Genomic DNA, 21,397 nt, shown 5'->3' on the forward strand with positions numbered 1-21,397 from the left:
CCACAAAATAGAGCATTAGTATTATCTAATTTTGCCACTATCAACCTCTAAGGGGAACCCTTGGACTTTGTGCACACTATCTCTCACTTTGAGATGGTATATGCAGAGCCAACTTCCTACAATAGGTATGAACATACACGAGAGATCTTTTGAAGTCTTCTCCAAAGAGCCCGCATATGCCACCTGGCACAATTGACAATCAGGATGCAGGAGGTCAAGAGGCCAAAATGCCTTAAAGCCACTCTCACTGAGATCGAGGACAGAAGTTGAAACATAGGGATCTTAGCCAGAATTCCGTTATGGACTTGTGACTGAGGAAAGGCCCTGAACTGCACAATATCCAAGATACCTCAAATGAAAGGGAATCTCTGTGAGAAAGTCAGATTTGACTTTGGCATGCTGACTGTGAACCCTAACATCATCAGGAGGTTACACCGTAGTCTCCAGGTGGTCTAAGATCGACTCTTGCAAGGCAGTCGCTGGGGAGGGTAAAGCTGGTATCTCGAACCAGTGATGGTGTGCCGGGACCACCGTCATCACTTGAGTGAACATCTGAGGGGCACTGTTGAGGCTGATGGGGAGCATGGCAAATTGAAAATTCTCCCAGCTTGGTTTGAACTGCAGGTACCATCTGTGGGACCACAGAAGTACATATAAAAATACATGTCCAGCAGGACCAGGGAAACATCAGTTGGCCAAATCCAGGGCAGATAGGACCTGGGCCAATGTGAGCATCTTGAATCTGCGTTTCTGCATGAAGGCATTCAGAGGGTGACGATTTAAATAGGACAAAGGCCTCGGTCCTTCTACGGCACAAGGATTTTGCAGGGCTAACAACACATTCCATATTTCCAAGGTACCCGCTCTATGACCACTTAGGCAAAAGAGCCTGCACCTCCTGCATCAAAATAGCCAGGTGCTGCTCTGAAAGCCTCTCCGATTTTGATGGAAGGTACAGCAGATCAAAAAGGAATAATAGGGCAGAGCCCTACTGAATGATCTTAAGGTCATATGCCGGACGTGATACTTTGCCGCCCTTTGAGAAAGTGTTGGATTCACCCTCCTACAAGGTGGTTATATGCTACTAGGGGCAAGCTAAAGCAGCATAGAGGATGAGGCAGCATGGTTGGGGCACTGGGATGAGTAATATCTGTGCTGACCACACACATTGTCTGCTTGAACCTTGTCCCCAAAACCGAAAAGAACTGGAGTGCCTGCTGTAGGTGCACCAGGGGTGCAGATTGGCACCAACCGGCCCTGCATGTATGATATCCGTCTCATTTCTCTTTGATATTCTGTCTGGACGTGTTGTGGAAAATTAACTGGGGTACACCTTGCTGGTGGAAACTTGAACCACAAGACTCTCAGGAATCGGATGATGAGCCAGAAAATCAGAGTTAACTGGTGCCATTCTAAGGCGCCTGACAAACTATTGGTGCTCTGGAGGACACGATCAAGGCTTCACACCCAAGTGCCTATCAATGTCTCAGTAAGGGCTTTGTTCAATGGTAGCAAAGGTTAAGCGGAAGCCGCTTGCCACTTCTGGACGGAAGGAAGTCCACAGGGAGCCGCTCTGTGCCACTTCCCAGCACACAGTAGGCCTGCTGTGCAAAAGTTTACGAAGCCAGTCTGGCATCTGGTGATATTCTAATGGTGAAGAACCTGCAGTTAAAAGCATCCATTAGAAATACTAGGTGTGAATCCCAGAATGAGAAATGGAGGAAGTCAACACTTTTCAAAAGAAACTTTTTAAGAGCGAACGTTTGGTTATTTGTATGTTTCATGATCGCATCGTCACGTGCAATAAGGAACATATTTTTGTTGTCTTTTTTTAAGCCAAGAACAAATTAGTATGGAGGAACACTGACTAGAATATGGCAGCTCATTGGTAGTAAGGAATATTGACTTAGGAATCTAATTTGCTTAGAGCACCAAAAGTGACAAATTCCATGTTACAGCACTGGAAGCCTCTTATATAGTGCACCAGAAAAAGGCTGCATGTCACAGATTAAGATGCAGAACATTATCAAATAAATGGATGTTTGCCAGTTACATAATCAATCTGGAAGGCAGTACTTATTCGCCAGTACATAATTAATCTTACTGAATGGACTATTTCCTGACTTCTAAGTCAGTGTTACACAAGATTATGCCACCTATTTTAATTGTAAGTAACATGCATATATCAACCTACCACAACTTAGTTGATAAGACTGCTATCTTGGAACAATACACACTTGAAAGCAGCTAATGCTGGAAATGAAAGTCATTATGGCGCTTCCCAATCTAGGTAGAAATCATATAAGTTGCTCTAATTACTGTACCATCTCGTTAATTAATGTATATGTCAAAATATTTATATTTGAACTACGAGGATGGATGATCTAGCTAAACAACTTAATAATAATGATCAATCGGACATAATCAAGGGAGAGGCCAAAATAACACAAAATTATTGAAAGGCTTGCTGGATCTAGCCTCTTTGTAGGATAAACCTGGAGTTTATATGAACTTACATGCAGTGAGGGACTCCCTATTTGTGGCAATGGAGCAAAAGAACTTTGGTGATAAATTATCTAGTCGAAAATCTATGTAGGAAAATACTAAAGCTAGAGTTCTAGTAAACAAAGCATTGCCTTCTGAATGTTTCATTGAAAAGGGTACAAAACCTTGGCCTTACTCCATGTGACTTTTCAAAATAGCAACTGAAACTTTGGCAGCAACTTTGGATAACCCAAGGGCTATCACCTATCGGAAGAGTAAATACGGTCATTATATGCTCCTTTTTAGCAACTAATGCTCATATTTCGGTCCTAACAATTGTGAAACTTGTCAGTAAGTTCAGGTCAACTGGTTAACTGGTACAAATATAAAATAATGATTATTAATGACTAAAGATTCCATTTGCTAGTTGGAGATACATATTATAGAAAACTATATGATGCTACAGAAATTTATTTTAAGCCACTTATTAACTAAATTAGGGAGGATATGAACAGATAAAGGGCTTTACACCTAAACAGGGGGAAGAATTAACATTGAGAAATTGGATAACATGCACACTGTGCCACTGTAACCAAGCTTTACCTGACTGATGAGCTCTAATAAGAACGAAATCATCATCATTGATCATCCCAATGGCCGAGAAGAGTGCACAGCTAAAAGATGCGTTTTAACTGTTTCCTAAAAGGTACTTAATTCTCAGTTTGACACAAATTTAAAGCAAGTTTATGCCGGTGCAGGGCAACTACATAGGAAATGTGTGTCCTCCCACTTGGGTGTTCTCTACCTTAGGAATAACAAGAAGATGCAAAAAAAAAAAACATCTAAGAGTGAGAGGTGATAATGTATGATGAACCTGTTCTGAAGGTAAAGAAGAACCTATTTGAAAACGGCACAATGGGTTCAACAAAGTGACTTGAAAGGAACTCTTATCTACAGGCAACCAATGCAGCTATGTTTCTCGTAATGTGTTGCGTTACTGCAGGCCTAAGACTAAACAAACAGTGGCATTTAGTGTGGTCTGAAAACAAAAGATTAGAAAGGCAGAGAAGTCTAAGTAAAGTGCATTCCCAAAATTCAGTTTAGAAGAAATAACTGAATGGATGACAGCAAATTACAAATAAGCAGTGGCAACGCCAGAAGGTCTGGCTTTAACAAGCTGGTGGACTGTGAATATATATATGGACTCGGGTCCTAGAAAAAAACATTAAAAAAAAAGAAGTGGCCAGGGTAGGGACACCCTGACCCCTTAGCTCTGGAGCCCCTGGACTAAAAGCACTTTAAAAAAACAAATTTGATGCTGAATTGCGACGGTATTGCATATCCACAGCAAAAGCTAAAAAACAAAAAAATAAAGCACGGGCTCCTACGCTACTTAATACCTAAGCCCCCAGGTGGGCTAAATCCCAGGAACATTGATATTTGTAATACGGGTGGCCTGCGCCCCCAGCCCCACCCCCATCCCAGTCTTGGGTTACTTGTTTTACGGTCCAGATAGGTCCTGGCCAGGCAGTTCGGCCTGGACTGTTCCTATTGGAGCAGGGTCAAGACTAATTTGCATATGGCTGGGTGCAAACTGAGGTGCCATGGTGGAGGAAAAACGATGGGCTGGGACGCAGGACTGACTAAATACCAGTGGGGGAGATTAATTCACTAATTCCATCCATCGCTTTTTTGTATTGTTCAGTGTAACAGACTCCACCATGCACTGTAAGCATGTTGTTATAGTACAGGCTCACCATCTGTCCATAAGATACGCTGAGAGATCATAGAGCAACTAGAGTTGTATATCGAGAGAGCTTGATCCACATTCCAAAACTGTGACCTACTGACCCTTTTTACCTTTGTTATGAAATCTTAATACATATTGTATTGGTAAGTATGAATATTAGAATGTGTTATGTTCTAATAACACTAAACACATTGAAAATAAGTTTTAAAAAGACCTATTTGGTGACGTAAACAGCTACACAGTCCTGAGGAAGACTCTGGTTCTCACTGCTGAGGTCGAAAGCACAGATAACTTGTGTTTGGACTGTTTTTTTCTTTTAACAAAACATTTTATTGATTTGTCAGCAATGGACTGTAAACCAGCAATTACGGAAATGGTTAGGCACTTCAAACTATGAAGAAATATAAGACACCCTTCCACTACTGAAGCCCCACCCGTAATCATTCCTGATAGGGCAATTCAGTCACTATCCTCTCCATCCCCGCTAAACCGCCTAAGCCCCGAAAGCACGTATTTCATTACCTAATGATCACTCATGTTCGATAATGGGCCCTGCCTCGCCATATTCTGTATTGGTGTGGACAGCCCCGTGCAGTGGCACTTAAGGCGTACGTTTCAGTAGACCCGATTCAGGCGAGAGATTACCGATTTATTAAGCAAAAAATGACTTTATTTTGGCTGTCTCCCACCTGATAGCTAAGTCTCGACAGAAGTCAACGGGGGAAAAACATTCTCACGATTATGTTTTTTTTCATCTCCCACTTACCTCTTCTAAAATGTTGGCATGTATGTTAAGGACTGATAGTTAAACACCACTGTCACTGAAGAAATTGCAGAGGTATCAGTAAGTACCCTTCTTGACTAGTTTTAAGTCATTCACTTTTATACACTGATCACTGCAGTTTGTTGGCGCCGCCTGCGTTGCTTTGATTAATGTATATTAAAGCAACGTATTTGTATTATCAGATTAAAGAATGCAGAAAAAATTAACATAAGGAATTCGCTGACCAGGAGAAATGACCTGAACACAAAAGACGTCAGCGCCTGTAACAGACATAACGTGGATCTCTGACAATGTCACCAAGGTTTGGGCTTTTTGAAACATAAACGGAAGCGAGGCAGTTTGTGCGAGCATTTATGGGGGTTGTGTGTGAGTGCGCATGTCTGTATATTCCCGGCCCCGGACAACAAAACACCTGAACGCAGTTTCAAGTAAACTCGCCATCTGGCACCATTCTACCACTGACAGAGGTACGGAGGAGCCAGGCTAAGCCCAACCGGGCAACAGCATGCGTACGAGAGATAAGCAAAGTAACAGAACCGCATGTTTTATAGAGATACAGAAATCAACGGGTGAAAAAACATGAATCGAACCTAGCAATCGTAGCAGATGCCGCCATGACCCAAGCAACATCTTGCCAATAAGACAAGAAGACACTCGTTTTGCAACAGCAAGAGATGGAAACTATGTAAATAACAGCACGTGTTAGTTGTAGGAAAGGAATAAAATAACTCGGGAGTAGCAACAAATAATTTACAAAGCTTAAACACTGCAGAAGGTGGTATGAAGCATTAAAAACAAATTATAACAACAGAATATTGGGAGATCACATAGTACGTTAGCTCCACAGGCATTTATTTTACTCTTCATGCAGAAAGAGATTGCTTAACCAGTCTGATTAAAACAAAGTAAAGTCTGATGCCTACTTTTGTTGCATTGAAAGCTTTTTTCTGTAGTCTTTGCTCCGCTTCTTCTTTTTCTTGACATCATAATCCCCCTTCAGTTGAAACCTGGCAGCTTCCACGTGCAGTTTGTAGCCCCTGATCTCGTACTCATCAAGCAGCTTCAGGGCGAGATCCACGGATTCTTTCTAGGGAAACATAAAACGAACATTGGCCTAAAATGGAGCCAAGAAAACAGAAAAGTACCAGTCTGCCGCGCTCTGCATTTCCTTCCGTTATCACAGAAGCAAACCGGCCAGTCTTTTGCACCAAATTGAAGGGCAGAGCTGCAAGATTGAATATCCAGGGACACAAGTCGGGTGAACACTGGTGGGTACACCACACAAGATCACACTTGAATGTGTCACACAAACACGACAAATACTCATACCAACTTTACTCTCCTACAAAGAAGTCTCCAACTGATAGCTTACCAGTACCCTGGAAGTATCATCACGAAATACAGCCCAGCACTATATATAGCGCCGAAGGTTTAGTCATTTTGAAGATCGCAGCACTACACGTCTCCACATCATTGGAGTGGCTGATAGCTTAACCAGTGGCAGGACCACAAGCTTAAACATAGACACCATGATAGCCTGCAGTACAGTACTTTTAAAATAGGGGTTACAAAAGAAGTGCCAGCAATAGTCTGAGTGGAGTCGCTAGTGTGTGTGACTGCTGGAAACATAGCGCTAGTATGTGATAACCATGCATTAGCAGCCCTATAGCCAAGAAGAGCAGAGGCTGAATTGAGAGTGGACACAACTCATGGTGTTGTATGTTTCATTCCGAAGAAGTGATGTGCGCATGTAAGTAAGTGTATTTAAATGTTTCTCGGTGCATGTATGCATATGTGCGCTATTATGAATGTGTTGAATATGTGCTGGTGTTGTGTCCCTCCCACAAAGACATTGTCACATCCTGAAACCCACGGCTGGTGCCAAGGAACACCAAATGTAAAAGTTGTCCCTAATATAGGGGGTTAACTTTGGTACAATTATAACTCCATAATGTTGACACAGCCATAATAATGATAAATCTAGATATTTGTCGGGCTTCAGATAATGAATCATGGCATAATGGCAGCTATGTCTGCAATTCCGTGACTATGCTTGGCCCAACTGTGCCCATCTATCCCATCATAATGGCCATCCTTGGAGTAACAATGTCCACGTGTAACTCAATGAGATTTTTTTTTTGCATTGTGATGGGCAGCAATGGCACACTTGTGGCCTCAATATAATCATGGACATTCTTGGAATAATGTAGGTATCTTTGGCATTATGGTGGGCATCTCAATCATGTGCCAGTAATACCCGGACAGGTGGAGCAGAATCTTCTAATGTGATGCATTCGTACTGGGGACATCACAAGCTAGCATTTAGAGACCATGCAGGAAAACTGATTTTGCGGCAAAAATGTTTTTACTGAAAAAAGACAAGATATTTTTGTTTACGTTAAACTAATATGCAAAGTGCATATTTGATAGAAAAACACGTATTTTGAGACACTGATATGCTGATGCTTGAAAAACAACATTATTAAAAATCCAAAACATTTTAAAGGCTGCTCTCTGAATAACATTTCTACATGAGTTAAATAGATGTACAGATGTTAGTATTTCCTTTATGCCAGTGGGCACTTTCTGTTGTGGCTGTTATTTCATTAGGCATGTCAAGGTATTTTATGTTGCTAAATCTTTTCCTGACATTGCTGTTAGTAGCCCTGCTTTATGCTTTAGAGTAGTTGGTGTACTGCTACGGTAATGATTTTTAAATATCATCCAGCCAAAATATTGTATCCAGGATTATTTATTATATATATATATATATATATATATATATATATATATATATATATATATATATATATATATATATAAACTCCACATCTAATGAACTTGAAGCTATGTGTGCCTTTAAGGTATGTAGACGTGGAGTTAAGAATAGTAAATCTATACTTACCCTCATATGTGTATTTTCACGATATTATTCAATACTCTGGACAAAATATTTTGCCATGACAGTATGTTGTGACAATTTTGTTACATAGATCCGAGTGGTCATAACTAGCAATCCTGCAAGATGTGGTCCGTTTTGTGATTGTATTTTATGTGGTCTCTACTGCAACAATTGTAAAAACCGTTAGCAGCTCGGGACGTATACTTCAGGCTGATGATCATCCCAATGGACGAGAAGACTGCACAGCTAAGAGATGCAATTTAACTGTTTCCTAAAAGACACTTAATTCTCAGTTTGATACAAATTTAAAGGAAGTTTATGCCGGAGCAGGGCAACTAGATAGGAAATGTGTGCCCTCCCACTTGGGTGTTCTCTACTTTAGGAATAACAAGAAGATGCCAAAAAAAACATGCGAGAGTGAGAGGACAATGTATGACGAACCTGTTCTGAAGGTAAAGAGGAACATATCTGAAAATGGCATAATGGGTTCAACAAAGTGACTTGAAAGGAACTCTTTTGTCTACAGGCAACCAATGCAGCTAGGTTTCTCGTAATGTGATGTGTGACTACAGGCCTAAGACTAAACAAGCAGTGGCATTTAGTGTGGTCTGAAAACAAGAGATTAGAAAGGCAGAGAGGTCTAAGTAAACAAAAAGCCCAAAAATTCAGTTTAGAAGAAATAACTGACTGCATGACTTATTTTTTTTGCCAGCAAATTACAAATAAGAACTGGCAATGCCAGACTTTAACAAGCTGGTTGACTATACTGGTGGCGGTTGCCACTAGGTAGTTATAGTTAGAACCTAGTTTCTATAGCCCGTTGATGAAGCCTCACAAAACTTGATCAAAAACATTCACCAGTCACATCAGCTGCTGTCTGGAAAGTTTCAGGGTGATCTGTCAAGTGGGGGGCCGAGAAAAAACAGCAGTCCTAAAACAAGTTTTCCCCATTCATTTGTTCCATAGGGATTTTGAACAGCGATAGTGATGAAACCATTGGATGGAATTACACCAAATTTAGCAGAAAGGTAGCTTGGTCCAGAAAGTTGTTATTTGGTGTAAATTTGTTTAGTGGTTTTAGAGAAATTAAAGAAAATCCAAATTTGTATATATAGGGATGCAAAGGATTCACGACCCCTCCCGATATCGTGCTGAGATCTGATTGGCTGCCAACACTTCAACAACAAAGTGTTGGCAGCCATTGTTTGGGCTCGACTCGTAGAAAAGAAAAAAACTGGCCAGCGTAGGGACACCCTGATCCCAAAGCTCTGGTGCCCCCAGGGCTAAAAAGCACTTAAAAAAAAAAAAATTGCTGCAGAATCACGACAGGAGCGAAAACCCATGGCAAAAAAAAAAAAAAAAATGAAGCTCCTGCACTTAATATCTAAGCCCCAGGAGCATTGGTATTTGTAATGCGGGTGGCCGTGCCCTTCCCCAAGAGAATAATTTAACATGGTGGGGAGGGGGGGTTCCTGAGTCCCCCCCCGCCCCGGGGACCAGCACCTTGCTGGGACTATACCAGAGTGAAAGTGACAGCCCCACAGACCACCAATTCCCCAGGGCTATGCACGGTGGAGGGGGATGGGGGTGGGGGGGGCGTTTGCACGGACCCCCCTCGTGGAGCCACTGATGCCCCTGGGGACTTCCACCCCCCCCAGGGCTGTCTCCTATGTCCTGGTATTGCTCATCCTCGGGACATAGCTGTTTTCTTTTGCTTAGTGGGAGGTTTGATAGCTCCCACCAAGCAAAAGCAGACAAAGAATGCTTTCTGAATTTACTTGTAAAAAAAAAAACATAGAAATTCAGCAGTTATAGTTAGATGGGAATGTGGAATTCTTATCGCCTGGTGCCCGAAACATGTTTTTTGGGGTCAAGGATAACAAGTTTTCATGTTTATTTTGTCCTTTGGCTGCCAGTTTACAGAGGAAACCGCCTGCAGTTGAGGTGATGTGTGTCCATATGTTAATGTTGTTTGAACTTGTATTCATGGTCCATTAATAAAAAGTCTTCCTTATTGGGGTTAGCGCTGTAAGTTAACAGTCAAACTGCACTAATGAGAGTGGTTCCAGTAAAAAACAAAAAAAAAATTAAAAAAGGTGTACACACGTTTGAAAAGTTCAACAATATGAGGTTGAGTATAATGCTTCCTGTTAGACCTGGCATCTTTTGGTGCATCTCCCCTGTCCTTTTGCCTTCTGAACTCCTGTTTTTACAGTATGCTGGACTCTGTTTTTGCTGCTTTATTGTCTCTGCACACTTTTCCACTGCTGGTCAGTGCTAAAGTGCAAGTGCTCCCTATGTAAATTGTTATGGTGATTTGTGTATCCATGATTGGCATGTCTGATTTACTGGTAAGTCCCTACTAGAGTGCAACAGAGATGTCCAGAGCCTGTACATCAAATGCTGCTTGTAGGCCTGCATCACTGATTGTGCCACGCACATGAGTAGCCCTGTAAACATGGCAGAGACCTGCCACTGCAGTGTCTGTGTGTGCAGTTTTAAACTGCCAATTCGACCTGGAAAGTGGACCCACTTGCCAGGCCCAAACCTCCCCTTTTAATTACATGTAAGGCACTCCTAAGGTAGGCCCTAGGTAGCCCCAGGGTGCAATGTATGTTAAAGGTAGGAGACATACTGATGTGTTTTACATGTCCTGGCAGTGAAATTCTGCCAAATTTGATTTTCACTGTTGCAAGGCCTATCTCTCTCACATGCTAACCTAGGGACTTCCTTTCAATATATTTTACATGAGGTTTCCCATTGGGAGTAGATAGAGAAATGGAGTTTGGGGTCTCTGAAGTCACAATTCAAATATATATCTTTTGGTAAAGTTGGTTTTTAGACTGTCAGTTTGGAAACGCCACTTTCAGAAAGTAGGCATTTTCTTGCTTAACTATTCTGTGCCTCTGCCTGCTTGTGCATTCCACATCTGGGTCAGACTGACAGTTGGGCTGTTTGTGAATCTCCACTAGACAGTGACACAAGGGGAGCTGGGGGGGTAGCCTGCATATCCTGATTGGCCATCTGGGCTTGAGTGGAGGGAGGAGTGGTCACTTACACCTGAAAGGGCTGTGCCTGACCTCACACAATGCAGTCTCTGATCCCCTGATGTCTGTCTGGGGCAAGGCAGGATCTTGTCAACAACAGAGACTTTCCTTTGAAGTTTGCCTACTTCAAAGGCAGAAACGGGTATAAGTAAACCCCAGACTTTTAGAACACTTCTGAATCAAGAGGAACCTCTGCCAAAGAGAAAAGCTGAAGAGCTGGAGGAGAAGTACTACCCCTTTGCTGTGTGTGCTTTGCTGGGTTGGTCTGCAGCTGCTGCTTCTGCCTTGAAGAAGATAAAGACTGCGCTTTCTCCAAGGACTTGGAGTAAAGCTTGCCTCCTGTTTTAAGTCTCAGGGATATCAAAGACTTCAGCTTCATCTGCGTACAGCACTGGGAACTGTGTGTTTTGTGCTGCATCAGAAGAAAAACCACTGCAAAGCCGTCAACGACGCCGCTGACTGCACTGTGACCTTATGACGCCACACAGAGCCGTGCCCCATGTCACATTGCAACCCTGGTCTTACTGACGTCGCCACCTGACACCACCACTGAGCCGCTGCTTGCACCGTGACCTGTGGGCCCACACTCCGCATCACTTTGCTCACACCGCAGCCTTGGCATCCTCGCCGCCGCCACTCCACACTGATACAAGGCCTGCTGCCTGCACTGTGGCCTGTGGACACCCCTTGTGAGGTACACAAAGCACCCTCCTGCACCGCAGTCCCGGTCCACCGACACCAGCTCCATCGTCTTCAGTGTCATCAACAGATGCCTCTGTCTGCACAGTGACCTGTGGGTGCCGCACGGAGCCTCCCCGAGCTGCCACCTTGGGCCTACCGACAACATTGCTACAGCAACGATGACCACGCTGCCTGCACTGTGACCTGAAGACACTGCACGGTGCACCGGCCCGCTTTACACCAAAGCCCTGGTCTCACCGACACCGCAGGAAGCCGTCACCGAGTCGCTGCCTGCAACGTGACCTGTGGGCACTGCAAGTTGCATCGTCCCACTTCGCACTGCAGCCCGATGCCATCAACGCCAGCACTCCTGACTTCGTCATCAGCCTGGAGTTCGACCTGCAACGTGTGTGATTTAAAGGGCCCAACGACTGCCACACTGACCTCCGGAACCGACACCTGCAACGCCGCACTCCAGATCTCATTGCAAGGATCACAATGCCCTACATTTCCAAGGCACTGTTTGCAGGTCTTCCCAACACTGTATCTGGCCCGCAACACTGTGGCAAGCCTGAACTGTTGAATTTGTTGTTCACGATGTCGTGATAGTCCCAGATGGCGTTACCGACTTCAAGGAACCATATTTTTAAGTTAATTCTTGCAAAATTCATATCTTTATTACTGTATGTTGGCTCTTACTCATTTTGGTCTTGTTTTACACAGATAATTATTGGCTATTTTTCTAAAACTGGTGTGGTGTCCTTTTGTAGTGTTTTCACTATATTACTGTGTGTTACGTGCAAATGCTTTATGATTTCCTTCTGAGATAAGCCTGACTGCTTGTGCAAAGCTACCAAGGGGGTGGGCAGGGGTTATCTGAGCTGGGTATCTCCCTTATCCTGACTAAAGTGAGGGTCTCTATTGGGACAGGGTGCAAACCGACTGCCAGGTAGAGATGCCATTTCTAACACTCCCAGAATGCTCTCCGATTAGACGCAAATGATTGCAGAAGCTTGTAAGCAAGAGCAATGATTCTTTGCTTTCAAAATAAATTGTTCAGAAAAAAGCAGAAGTAAAAAAAGTTTCGCTACTATGAAATTTTAGGTGCTGTTTCTTTGTAGCGTCATTTAGTAAAATGTTTTGATGCACAATAGTATTTCCAAAAAATATTCCTAATAAAAAAAAATCAGTATAACCATTTTCAACAAGATAATTGGAAGCATGAAAATAAACAAGCACGGGCAAAACCAACCGACCAGAACGTTTTTTGTGAGTCTTTTGGTTTCATCAATGCATGTCTTGTTTTGACATGGCTTTTGTAGTTCCTGGCACTGAACAAAACTACTTTGTGTGCCAATATGCTACTTGTGGAACAGCAGAATGCAATCACTCAAAGTAAAGCCAGCCGATAGGTAGAGAAAGAAATAGAAAAATAATAAAAACAAAATGTCTTTGTTAACGCCAGACCTAATGAGGGACTCAATTCTTAAAGAAAGTCACAAAAGTGCACCCATGGTATATGCCTTTGAATTAGTGGCTTTCATGAATCCACAGGAAATTACAGAAGTAGACCAGGAAATCGTACTCCTAGAAAATATTTGTGAACTGCATTTTAGCAGGTACAAATATGCATGTGTAGTTTTGCTCATGTGAAAATCTATTGAGTGTTTACAAGTTCACTTTCCGCCCAACCATTTTTTTACCAACCCTGAAAGAACTACTTCTGCCATTGCAGAAGTGAATTTCCACCTTCCTCATTATGGGAAAAGATTAGAGAAGAGCTGGTGAAAATTCTTAAAACATGCTGGTTTGTAGGTTTGCAGACTCAAAGGCATTCCAGCCCTGGAATTATTGCTTACCGCTTCCTCCAGCCCCAGTATGTAGGTCTATGGAAAGGTGGCAAAGTAAGGACATTACCACAGTAGGGATTAAAATTGCAAGTATTAAGTCCCCACTATAGCAGTAGTCTTGGCATTATCCGAGTGGCTATTATCAGAGCTTTTACATAATGAGATTGCTGCCATAATTTGTCACTGCACTACATGTCCAAGGGGACAGTAGATTTTTTTTTACAGGACAAGTAGATTTAAGAAGCAACCTGTCAGATGGACAAGTAGATATTTTATTAAATTCCACACCCTTTAGAGTTCTTTCAAGTATCTATAACTCGCACCCTATGGTAACTTTTACTTGAGCCCCCGCCATGCACAGTTTTTTTACTTCAATAATTTGAGTTCTAATGTTTCATTTATATTTGTAATGACGTTATAGAAGTTGTCATGAGTGGTGTAATATCTTGAGTTATTAGCAGTCCAAAGCCCCTCCACTGCCCTGGGACCCACACCTCCTCAGGGCAATTTAAAAAGAATTAGGGTGTCCGTTTCGGACCCCCTGCAACCCTGGGGGACCACCACCTTCCTGGGGCATTAAGTAAATTTGGTGGTTCCCCTCTCCTTCCTCCCTCCCCACAGCCCCGCACACAATCACAAAATGCCCCAGGGAAGTGGTGGTCCCCGGGGCTACGGGGGTCCGAAACGAATCCCAATCTCTTTTTTAAAATATGCCCCAGGGAGGTGGTGGTCCCCGGGGCTGTAGGGGGTCCAGGAGGCCCTGTAGGAAAGTGCCAACATTCTAGCATATGTACCCCCTACTTCTTTTCTGATGTCAGTGTTTTTAGACTGTAGTTCAATGGGATCCTGCTAATCAGGACCCCAGTGACAGTGCTTTGTCCTCTAAATTTGGTTACTCGTAAACCTTTTACACCCACAACTGGCATACTGGTGCACCCATGTATGTCCCTAGTATATGGTACCCAGGGCATTGGTACATCAGGGGTCTTCAATGGGCTGCAGCATATATTATGCCATCCATGGGAGCGCATGCAAACTATGTCTGCAGGCCCGTCATTGCAGCCTGCATCAAATGGTGCATGCACCCTTTCACCACCTTTTACTTACTGCACTATAAGTCACCCCTCTGGTACGCCCTTCACCCAAGGGCAGAGTGCATGTATCCAAGTGTGAGGGTACCCCTGCATGAGCAGGTTACCTCTACAGCCCCCAGGCCATTTCCTGGACTCTAAGTGCGGAGAAGCCATCTAAAGGCATTTAGTGAACACGAGTCAACACGAGTTGTCCAACTACATAATGGCTTCCGCAAACCTAGGCATATTCGTTATCAAACATGTTCGAATCATGCAACTATACTGATTCCAGTGTTAGCTGCGTACTACCATGTACTCTAGGGGTTCCTTAGAGGATCCCAGAGTTCTGTCTGTGCAACCTTACGGGGTCTAGCTGCCAGCCCACGCTGCTACTGACCCCAAACACTGCTCTGCCCTCCTGCTGGTGAGCCAGGCTCAGGCCGGAGAGGCAGAACAAATGATTTCCTGAAAGGGAGAGGTGTGACAACCTTCCCCTGTTTATTAGGCGTCTAAGGGCTGGCATGGCCTCGGAGCTCCACCAGACTGCTTTTAAGGACACATTTGGTGCCCTTCTTGTACAGTCCGGTTTGCAACAGTTCAGAAGCCCCCTGTTCCTGCTCTGGTGCAAACCTGCACAAAAGATAGGGGTGTGACCACTCCCCTATCCAGCTCCTACCCTAGGGAGGTGTACAGAGTTCTGTCAGGTGGCCACTTGATTCTGCCATCTTGGAAACAAGATGGGCAGAGCCCTCTGAGAGAATCTGACTGGTTAAGCCAGGTAAATTAGGTCCAGACCCCTTCTGATAGGTGGGTCACTTCAGAGTGACCAACCCCTTTTAGGGTTACTTAAGGGCTCCCCTGTGGGATAAGTTGAGCAAGACTCTCCAAGGAACTCTGCAAGACATCTTCTGCTCGTGGCCTCTGGAACCGCTGCTAGTCTGCTTTGGAATCGAAACACATCTACTTTTGGTGGGAAGGCTCCCGTTGCAACATTGTTTCTTCAGATCCTGCAAGATCCAAGGCTGTGCATCCTTCAGGGTCTCAAGGACTCTGTTTGCACCTGGAAAAACAAAAGAATCTCTATTGGAGTGAAGGAGTCACTCCCCTGCATCCGCAGGTACCTCAAGACAATATCGACTGGCTGGTGGGATCTGCTATCCCACGGACATACAACGACTCTGCAATACAGGTGGTGAGTCTGTGGCCTCCTCTGGGTCCTGCTTGTCTTCTAACAAACTTGGGAGACTGTGGGTCCCTACTCCTGCCACTGGACTGGAACCCCTGTGCTCTGTGACTGTTGCACTTACCAAGGCTTGCTGACTCTTCCTCCGGGAGATCTTCAGGCACCAAGAAACCCCAGCCTCCAGCACTCTGCAACTCGCAGATCAGCCCCTGTACTGCAACATAGGACTTCTGTTTTGTTGTGCTGGTGAGGCCTCCTTGTGACTCCCTATGTCCATCGCCGGTGGGTCATTTGTAGGGGCTCCATTGACTTCTGCTGGCCTTCCTGTGTGGTGAGGGCCAGTCCTGGCTCCCCCTCCAGGGTAGAGACTTCTGGACCTTGCTGGTCCCCAAAACGTAGAAAAAACTTCTTTGGCTCCTGCTTGCATTTGCCAGTGCTTGTTGGTGACCTGGCTGATCACTGACCCTCCTGCAATCCACCAACCGTCAAGGGACCGCTCTTTACTTCTGGGATCTTCTGCAGCCCCTGGATACAGCAGCTGGTCTTTTTCTTCCACCAACTTGCAGGAACGTCACCTCCCGGAGGGTGGGCATTGCCACCTGCACCACCTGGGCACCTCCAAGGATGCTGGACTCTGACCCCTTCCTTTGCAGGTCCTCCGTGTTGGTAATCCATCCCAGAGTTTCACCAGCCTAGTCCACGGGTCGTGACAGCAGCTGGACAATCCAAGACTTCCTGGGTTAGGGGCACTCTCCATCCTTCTTCTTCCCTTCTGGTTGGCTCAGGGTCCACTAGAAAGGGTCCTGAATCCCTCAAACTACCATTCCCAGTGTTAGCCTATGGAACGACTGGGTGGGTAACTAACTTGCATCTGTTCGCTGGGGACACTCACTGCACTTACCACTGGTGCCTCTATCTGCCCCCAGCCTCTAGCGAACTACTACACTTACCTTGGTTAGGTTCACTATTTCACATTCCACTTTATTAGTATAAGGATTGGCCATACCATAGGGCCCTCTATATTTGATGTTATTTTTGTTGGTTATTTTGTGTGCAGATAGATATCTCCAAAGGGAGATATCCCAATGCTAGTCTTGTAGTAGTTGTGTAATAAAGTATCCTTTATTTTTGCAACACTTGTGTGGTTCTTGTGAGTGAGTTACTGTCTGACTACTGCGGTATTGTAAGTGGTTTACATTCCTCCTGGATAAGCTTCAGCTGCTCGCCTCAGCTACCCCTAGAGAGCTTTAGCTTTCTGGACACCTATTCACTATCACTAAAGGTTGCCTAGACTCAGTATAGGGTACACACACCATTGGTGTGCACCATAAACTGAGCCAGCACCCTACAGGCACCCCACATAAACATGCCACCAACATTGCATTTACTCAATTAATGACTCACGTAAAATGTATCCTTTAGTAGTAATCACTTGCCAAATGGATATGAGTCTTTCATGTATCTCAAAATGCCGCACTTAGTAGCCAAAAGAAAATCTACACCCGCTGGCATGATGTCCCCGCTGGCTACTAAGTGCGGAGCTTTGCGGGAATTTAGCATTACATATTTTTAAAAAAGCACTTCTAAGAATGGCGAAATATGCTTACATTCATCAGCATGCAAGTAATAAAAGAGATACGTAGAAGACCTATACCTACTGTGGCAAGTGATTCCTACTAAAGAAGAAATTTTACGGGAGTCATTAATTGAGTAAAGGCAATGATGGTGGCATGTTAATTGAAGAAAGTAAAGTGAAAGAACAGTGCGCTGTCTCTCACCATACAAAATCGTCCAGTAGGGAAAGTCAGTAACTGTTTTTAAACTGGCCAAGTGCTTTTTACTATTGTGCGCAATCAACGTTGAAAAAGGCAGCTTTTGCCGAAACGTGTCCGTTGGATGGCATGAATAAACTAAGTACGAATGCAACCCAAAGAGTGCTCCCCTGTTTGCTTTGTAATTATCTACATGAGTCCACTATCACGAAAGGAAGCACCAGTCCATTTGAGTTCGGCAGTTCTGCACTGGAAATTGTGATATTAATTGCATAATGGTATAAAAAGTCATATATCAAGCATATGCCACAAAAATAAAAAATATATAGCAAACATGATGTTGCCTAAATGTGACAGCCAATAGGGTGCAATAAAGTTTGTTTTAAAACTAAAAAAAAAAATATGATTGAATTTATTTGTGGTGAGAAATTCTCACCGGGTGCCTAGGTGGGCGCCAAGTTCGCTTCCACTTGCCAACTTATGGCTGGCGAGTCGCACAAGAAAAAAAACCTTTGCAGAGTGGTGGTTGCGCGTTACAAGCGTAACATGGAGTGGCCAATAATTCTACCCACTCTTAGCTCAAGTACAAGGGAGCAAATGGCTGAAGTGGCTTGACCCACTACTCCGACTGTTGATGGAATGTAAAGACGGAAAGAGAGGTTCGAAACGGTTCGAGTGAATACAGAGCAAGTAGAAACATGTCCAAACCCGACGGCGGAGAAAGAACAATCTAATAAAGATCTCAATACCCTTGCACAGTATCACCGAAGAGGAGGAGACGCTTGATCCCACGACTCGAAACCACTTCTCGAAGAAAACAAGTTGCAACACTCCAAGCTCAACACTAGATGGCAGGGTAATGCACAGCATGTGTATCTACGGCCACAAATGCCATCAAACACATATATATATATATATATATATATATACATATATATATATATATATATATATATATATATATATATATATATATAGAGAGAGAGAGAGAGAGCGAGAGATATATATAGAGATATAGATATATATACACGCACACACACACTTGTATGCTAGTTAGCTCAGCTGCTGTCTGGAAAGCTTCGGGGTGATTTGATGAGGAGTCCCAAAACGCCTTTTCCCCGTTGCAATGTTAATGGGGATGCTTAATTTTTTTTAACACAACTATAGCCTGAATTGCTGACAGATTTACATCAAATTTGGTAGAAAGCCACATCTTGGTCCAGGAAGATCTGTTTGCTATTTGGTGTAAATCTGTTTGGTAGTTTTGGAGTTATTAAAGAAATAAAAATATAGATATCCAAGCATGCGGATCCTTCCCGAATCCATGGGTACCAGCGGGCATCCGCAGGCACCTGTGGATCCAGACGAAAAGCGTGGCCCTGATTGGCTGCCCACAACCTGAAAGGAGAGTTGCAGATGCCATTTTGTTTCTTGGCTGGGTGCCAGGGGAGAAAACAAACAAAAACACACATAAGGGGTTGAGGTAGAGGTCAGGAGAGAGGTATCCTAAGATTGTAGGGCACATGAAGGGGTATCTGAGAGACCCCCCTGGGCAAAATTATTGCCCAATTTTTTTTTTTATTGGTCGATCCGGGGATCCACAGCAGCACACAGCATGACCCCCAGTGTAAATCCATAATGGATCCAAAGATCCTAAGCCCAATGGAACAAAAATAAAACTCATACATCATATTCTGCCACGCGCAGCATGAGGTTGGGTGCATAGGGGAGTATGGCAGCAGGGCATGGCCTACAATGGTTGTATTATTTACGTAATAAATATAACAGAGTTACACTGAAAAAAGCAAAGGTTAAGGGGACGTTATATTTAGGTTCATGTTTTACCCACACAAAACCATAGAAATTCAGCAGTCATACTCAGTTATACTTATCTGAAGAAACTATAACTTGTACCGTTAAGTAACTTTAGTCCGAGTTCTAATTTCTTGATGTAAGCATAACTATAACTATACCTGCTGACTTTCTATGGTTTTGTGTGCGTAAAATTTGAACCTAACTACCACATTTCTGTAACCAGGGGCGGCTCCTCTGTTATGGCGGAGGAGCATCGCCCCCCTCCCCTGCCAGCAGCAGCAGCAGCTACAGCACCTTTACTAGAAAATTATATGTTTTTCATTGTTTTCTTGTAAAAGGGGCAGGGCCACGGGCGATGCCAGCACCATCAAAGCAGCATTAGGATTGGACGCAGGGCAGGCTGGAAGAGAAAAGTGGCACGAAAGGTAAGTTTTAAAAAATTATATATATATTTTTATTAATTTTGTTGTCCCCCGCCATGTACCACATTGTCCCGCAAGCCGCCACTGTCTGTAACCTTTGTTCTGTTCACTGAATTCATATATACGTATGTATATAAATTACCAGAAAAAAATAAATAAAATAAAGTTATGTTATAGTTAGGTGTGCTAAAAACTTAGAAATTCACTGGAATAAAAATCCAAAGGTGAAAGTAACATTATAGTTATGTGAATGTCACTGATAACGTTAATGCTTTGGACTAAAAAAAAAAAAAAAAAAAAAAGAGAGCTTCACTAGTTATAGTTAGCAGCTCTAAGTATAACTTGCGGCCCACCATGCATTGCTTACGACCTCACACATGACATCACTCATGACATCTCAAATGACATTATTGACATAATTCAGGTAACCAGCCACATGGGTGGGCTCCCTGGGGCCTTTGAGGCTTGGGGAAGGGAACCTCACAGCACCCTCCCTATTTGCTCACATTTCGGCCTCTGGGAAGGGCTCCCTGGGGCATCTGTTGGGGAGAGGGGGGCCACATAGCCTCCTCCATATAAGAAATAAAATAGGCCTTGGGGGTGGGCTCCCAGTCCACTGGAGGAAAGGGGGAGGGGTGGGGGTTGGAGGGCTATGCAGCTCCTCTCCCCTTTATGAAATCAGCCCTGAGGGGTAGGCTTAACAAATTAAATGTGGCCTGCTGCCATTTTCTTTTTTCATCCCGTAAGATTCTTGTTGGATCGCAGCATTTTTTGTTTTCATTTTTGGCCCTGGGTGGATCCCTCTGGGTTCCCCTCAGGGGGCCTAGGGGATGAAGGTATCCCTACCCTGCCTCATTATAATATTTTATTTGTGTGTGTTTATTTTCAGGACAGGAGACTAAGGCCCTCATTACGAGTCTGGTGGCCCTAGGACCGCCAGACTTGCAGTGGCGACCGTGACGAAGGCGCCAAGGTCGGACCACCAGCACTGACACATTTGCACAGGCAGTCAGCCTGGCAGTCTGAATCCATCTGGGCAGCGCTGCCCTGGGGATTACGAACTCAGCGTCTGACACTTTTGCAAGGCAGTTCCACCGCAAAGGCTGGCGGAGATGGGGTGCTGGGGGGCCCCTACACAGCCCATTCACTTGGGCCACCATGGGTAGCCCCGTTGCACTTTTCACTGCCTGATCTACAGGCAGTGAAAAGCGCGACGGGTGCTGTCACTCCCGGCGCACCGCAACATTGCTGCTAGCTCTATTACGAGCCAACGTCAATGTTGTGGGTAGTTTCCCGCTGTGGGCCTGCGGGCAGAAAAGCCCAGCAGGAAACTTATAATAGGGCCAGTGGGCAGAATACCAAAATGGCGGTCTTCCGGAAACGCAAATTTGGTGGGCTGTCTCAACTGCCTGCCAAACTCATAATGAGGCCCTAAGTCCCCAAGTGTGCAATAGCTGCCAGCCGCATTTTTCTCATGTTGCTGAAAGCCAGTAAGAGATGCTCGCTCTTGCGGGAGTCTGACTCCCGGGGAGGGAGATGCCCCAAGGGAAACAAAGCTCCATGGGCCAATCAGAATGCTCCATTTTTAAACTAGTGCTCCAGAGAAAGGCCCAAACAGAAAGCTCTAATTTTTT

The 21,397-nt window shown here is 44.2% G+C and overlaps 1 protein-coding gene across 1 annotated transcript in view; it reads right to left on the reverse strand.

Annotated features, from left to right (window-relative positions):
* HTATSF1 (HIV-1 Tat specific factor 1) overlaps positions 1-21,397 on the reverse strand; it is a 230,997-nt gene that overhangs the window by 129,860 nt on the left and 79,740 nt on the right. Inside the window, exon 5 of the mRNA XM_069212458.1 lies at positions 5,942-6,105. Coding sequence (XP_069068559.1) covers positions 5,942-6,105 — 164 coding nt within the window. The remainder of the gene's footprint in view (positions 1-5,941; positions 6,106-21,397) is intronic.

Source organism: Pleurodeles waltl, chromosome 2_1 (assembly GCF_031143425.1).
Source record: "Pleurodeles waltl isolate 20211129_DDA chromosome 2_1, aPleWal1.hap1.20221129, whole genome shotgun sequence".
NCBI lineage: Eukaryota > Metazoa > Chordata > Amphibia > Caudata > Salamandridae > Pleurodeles > Pleurodeles waltl.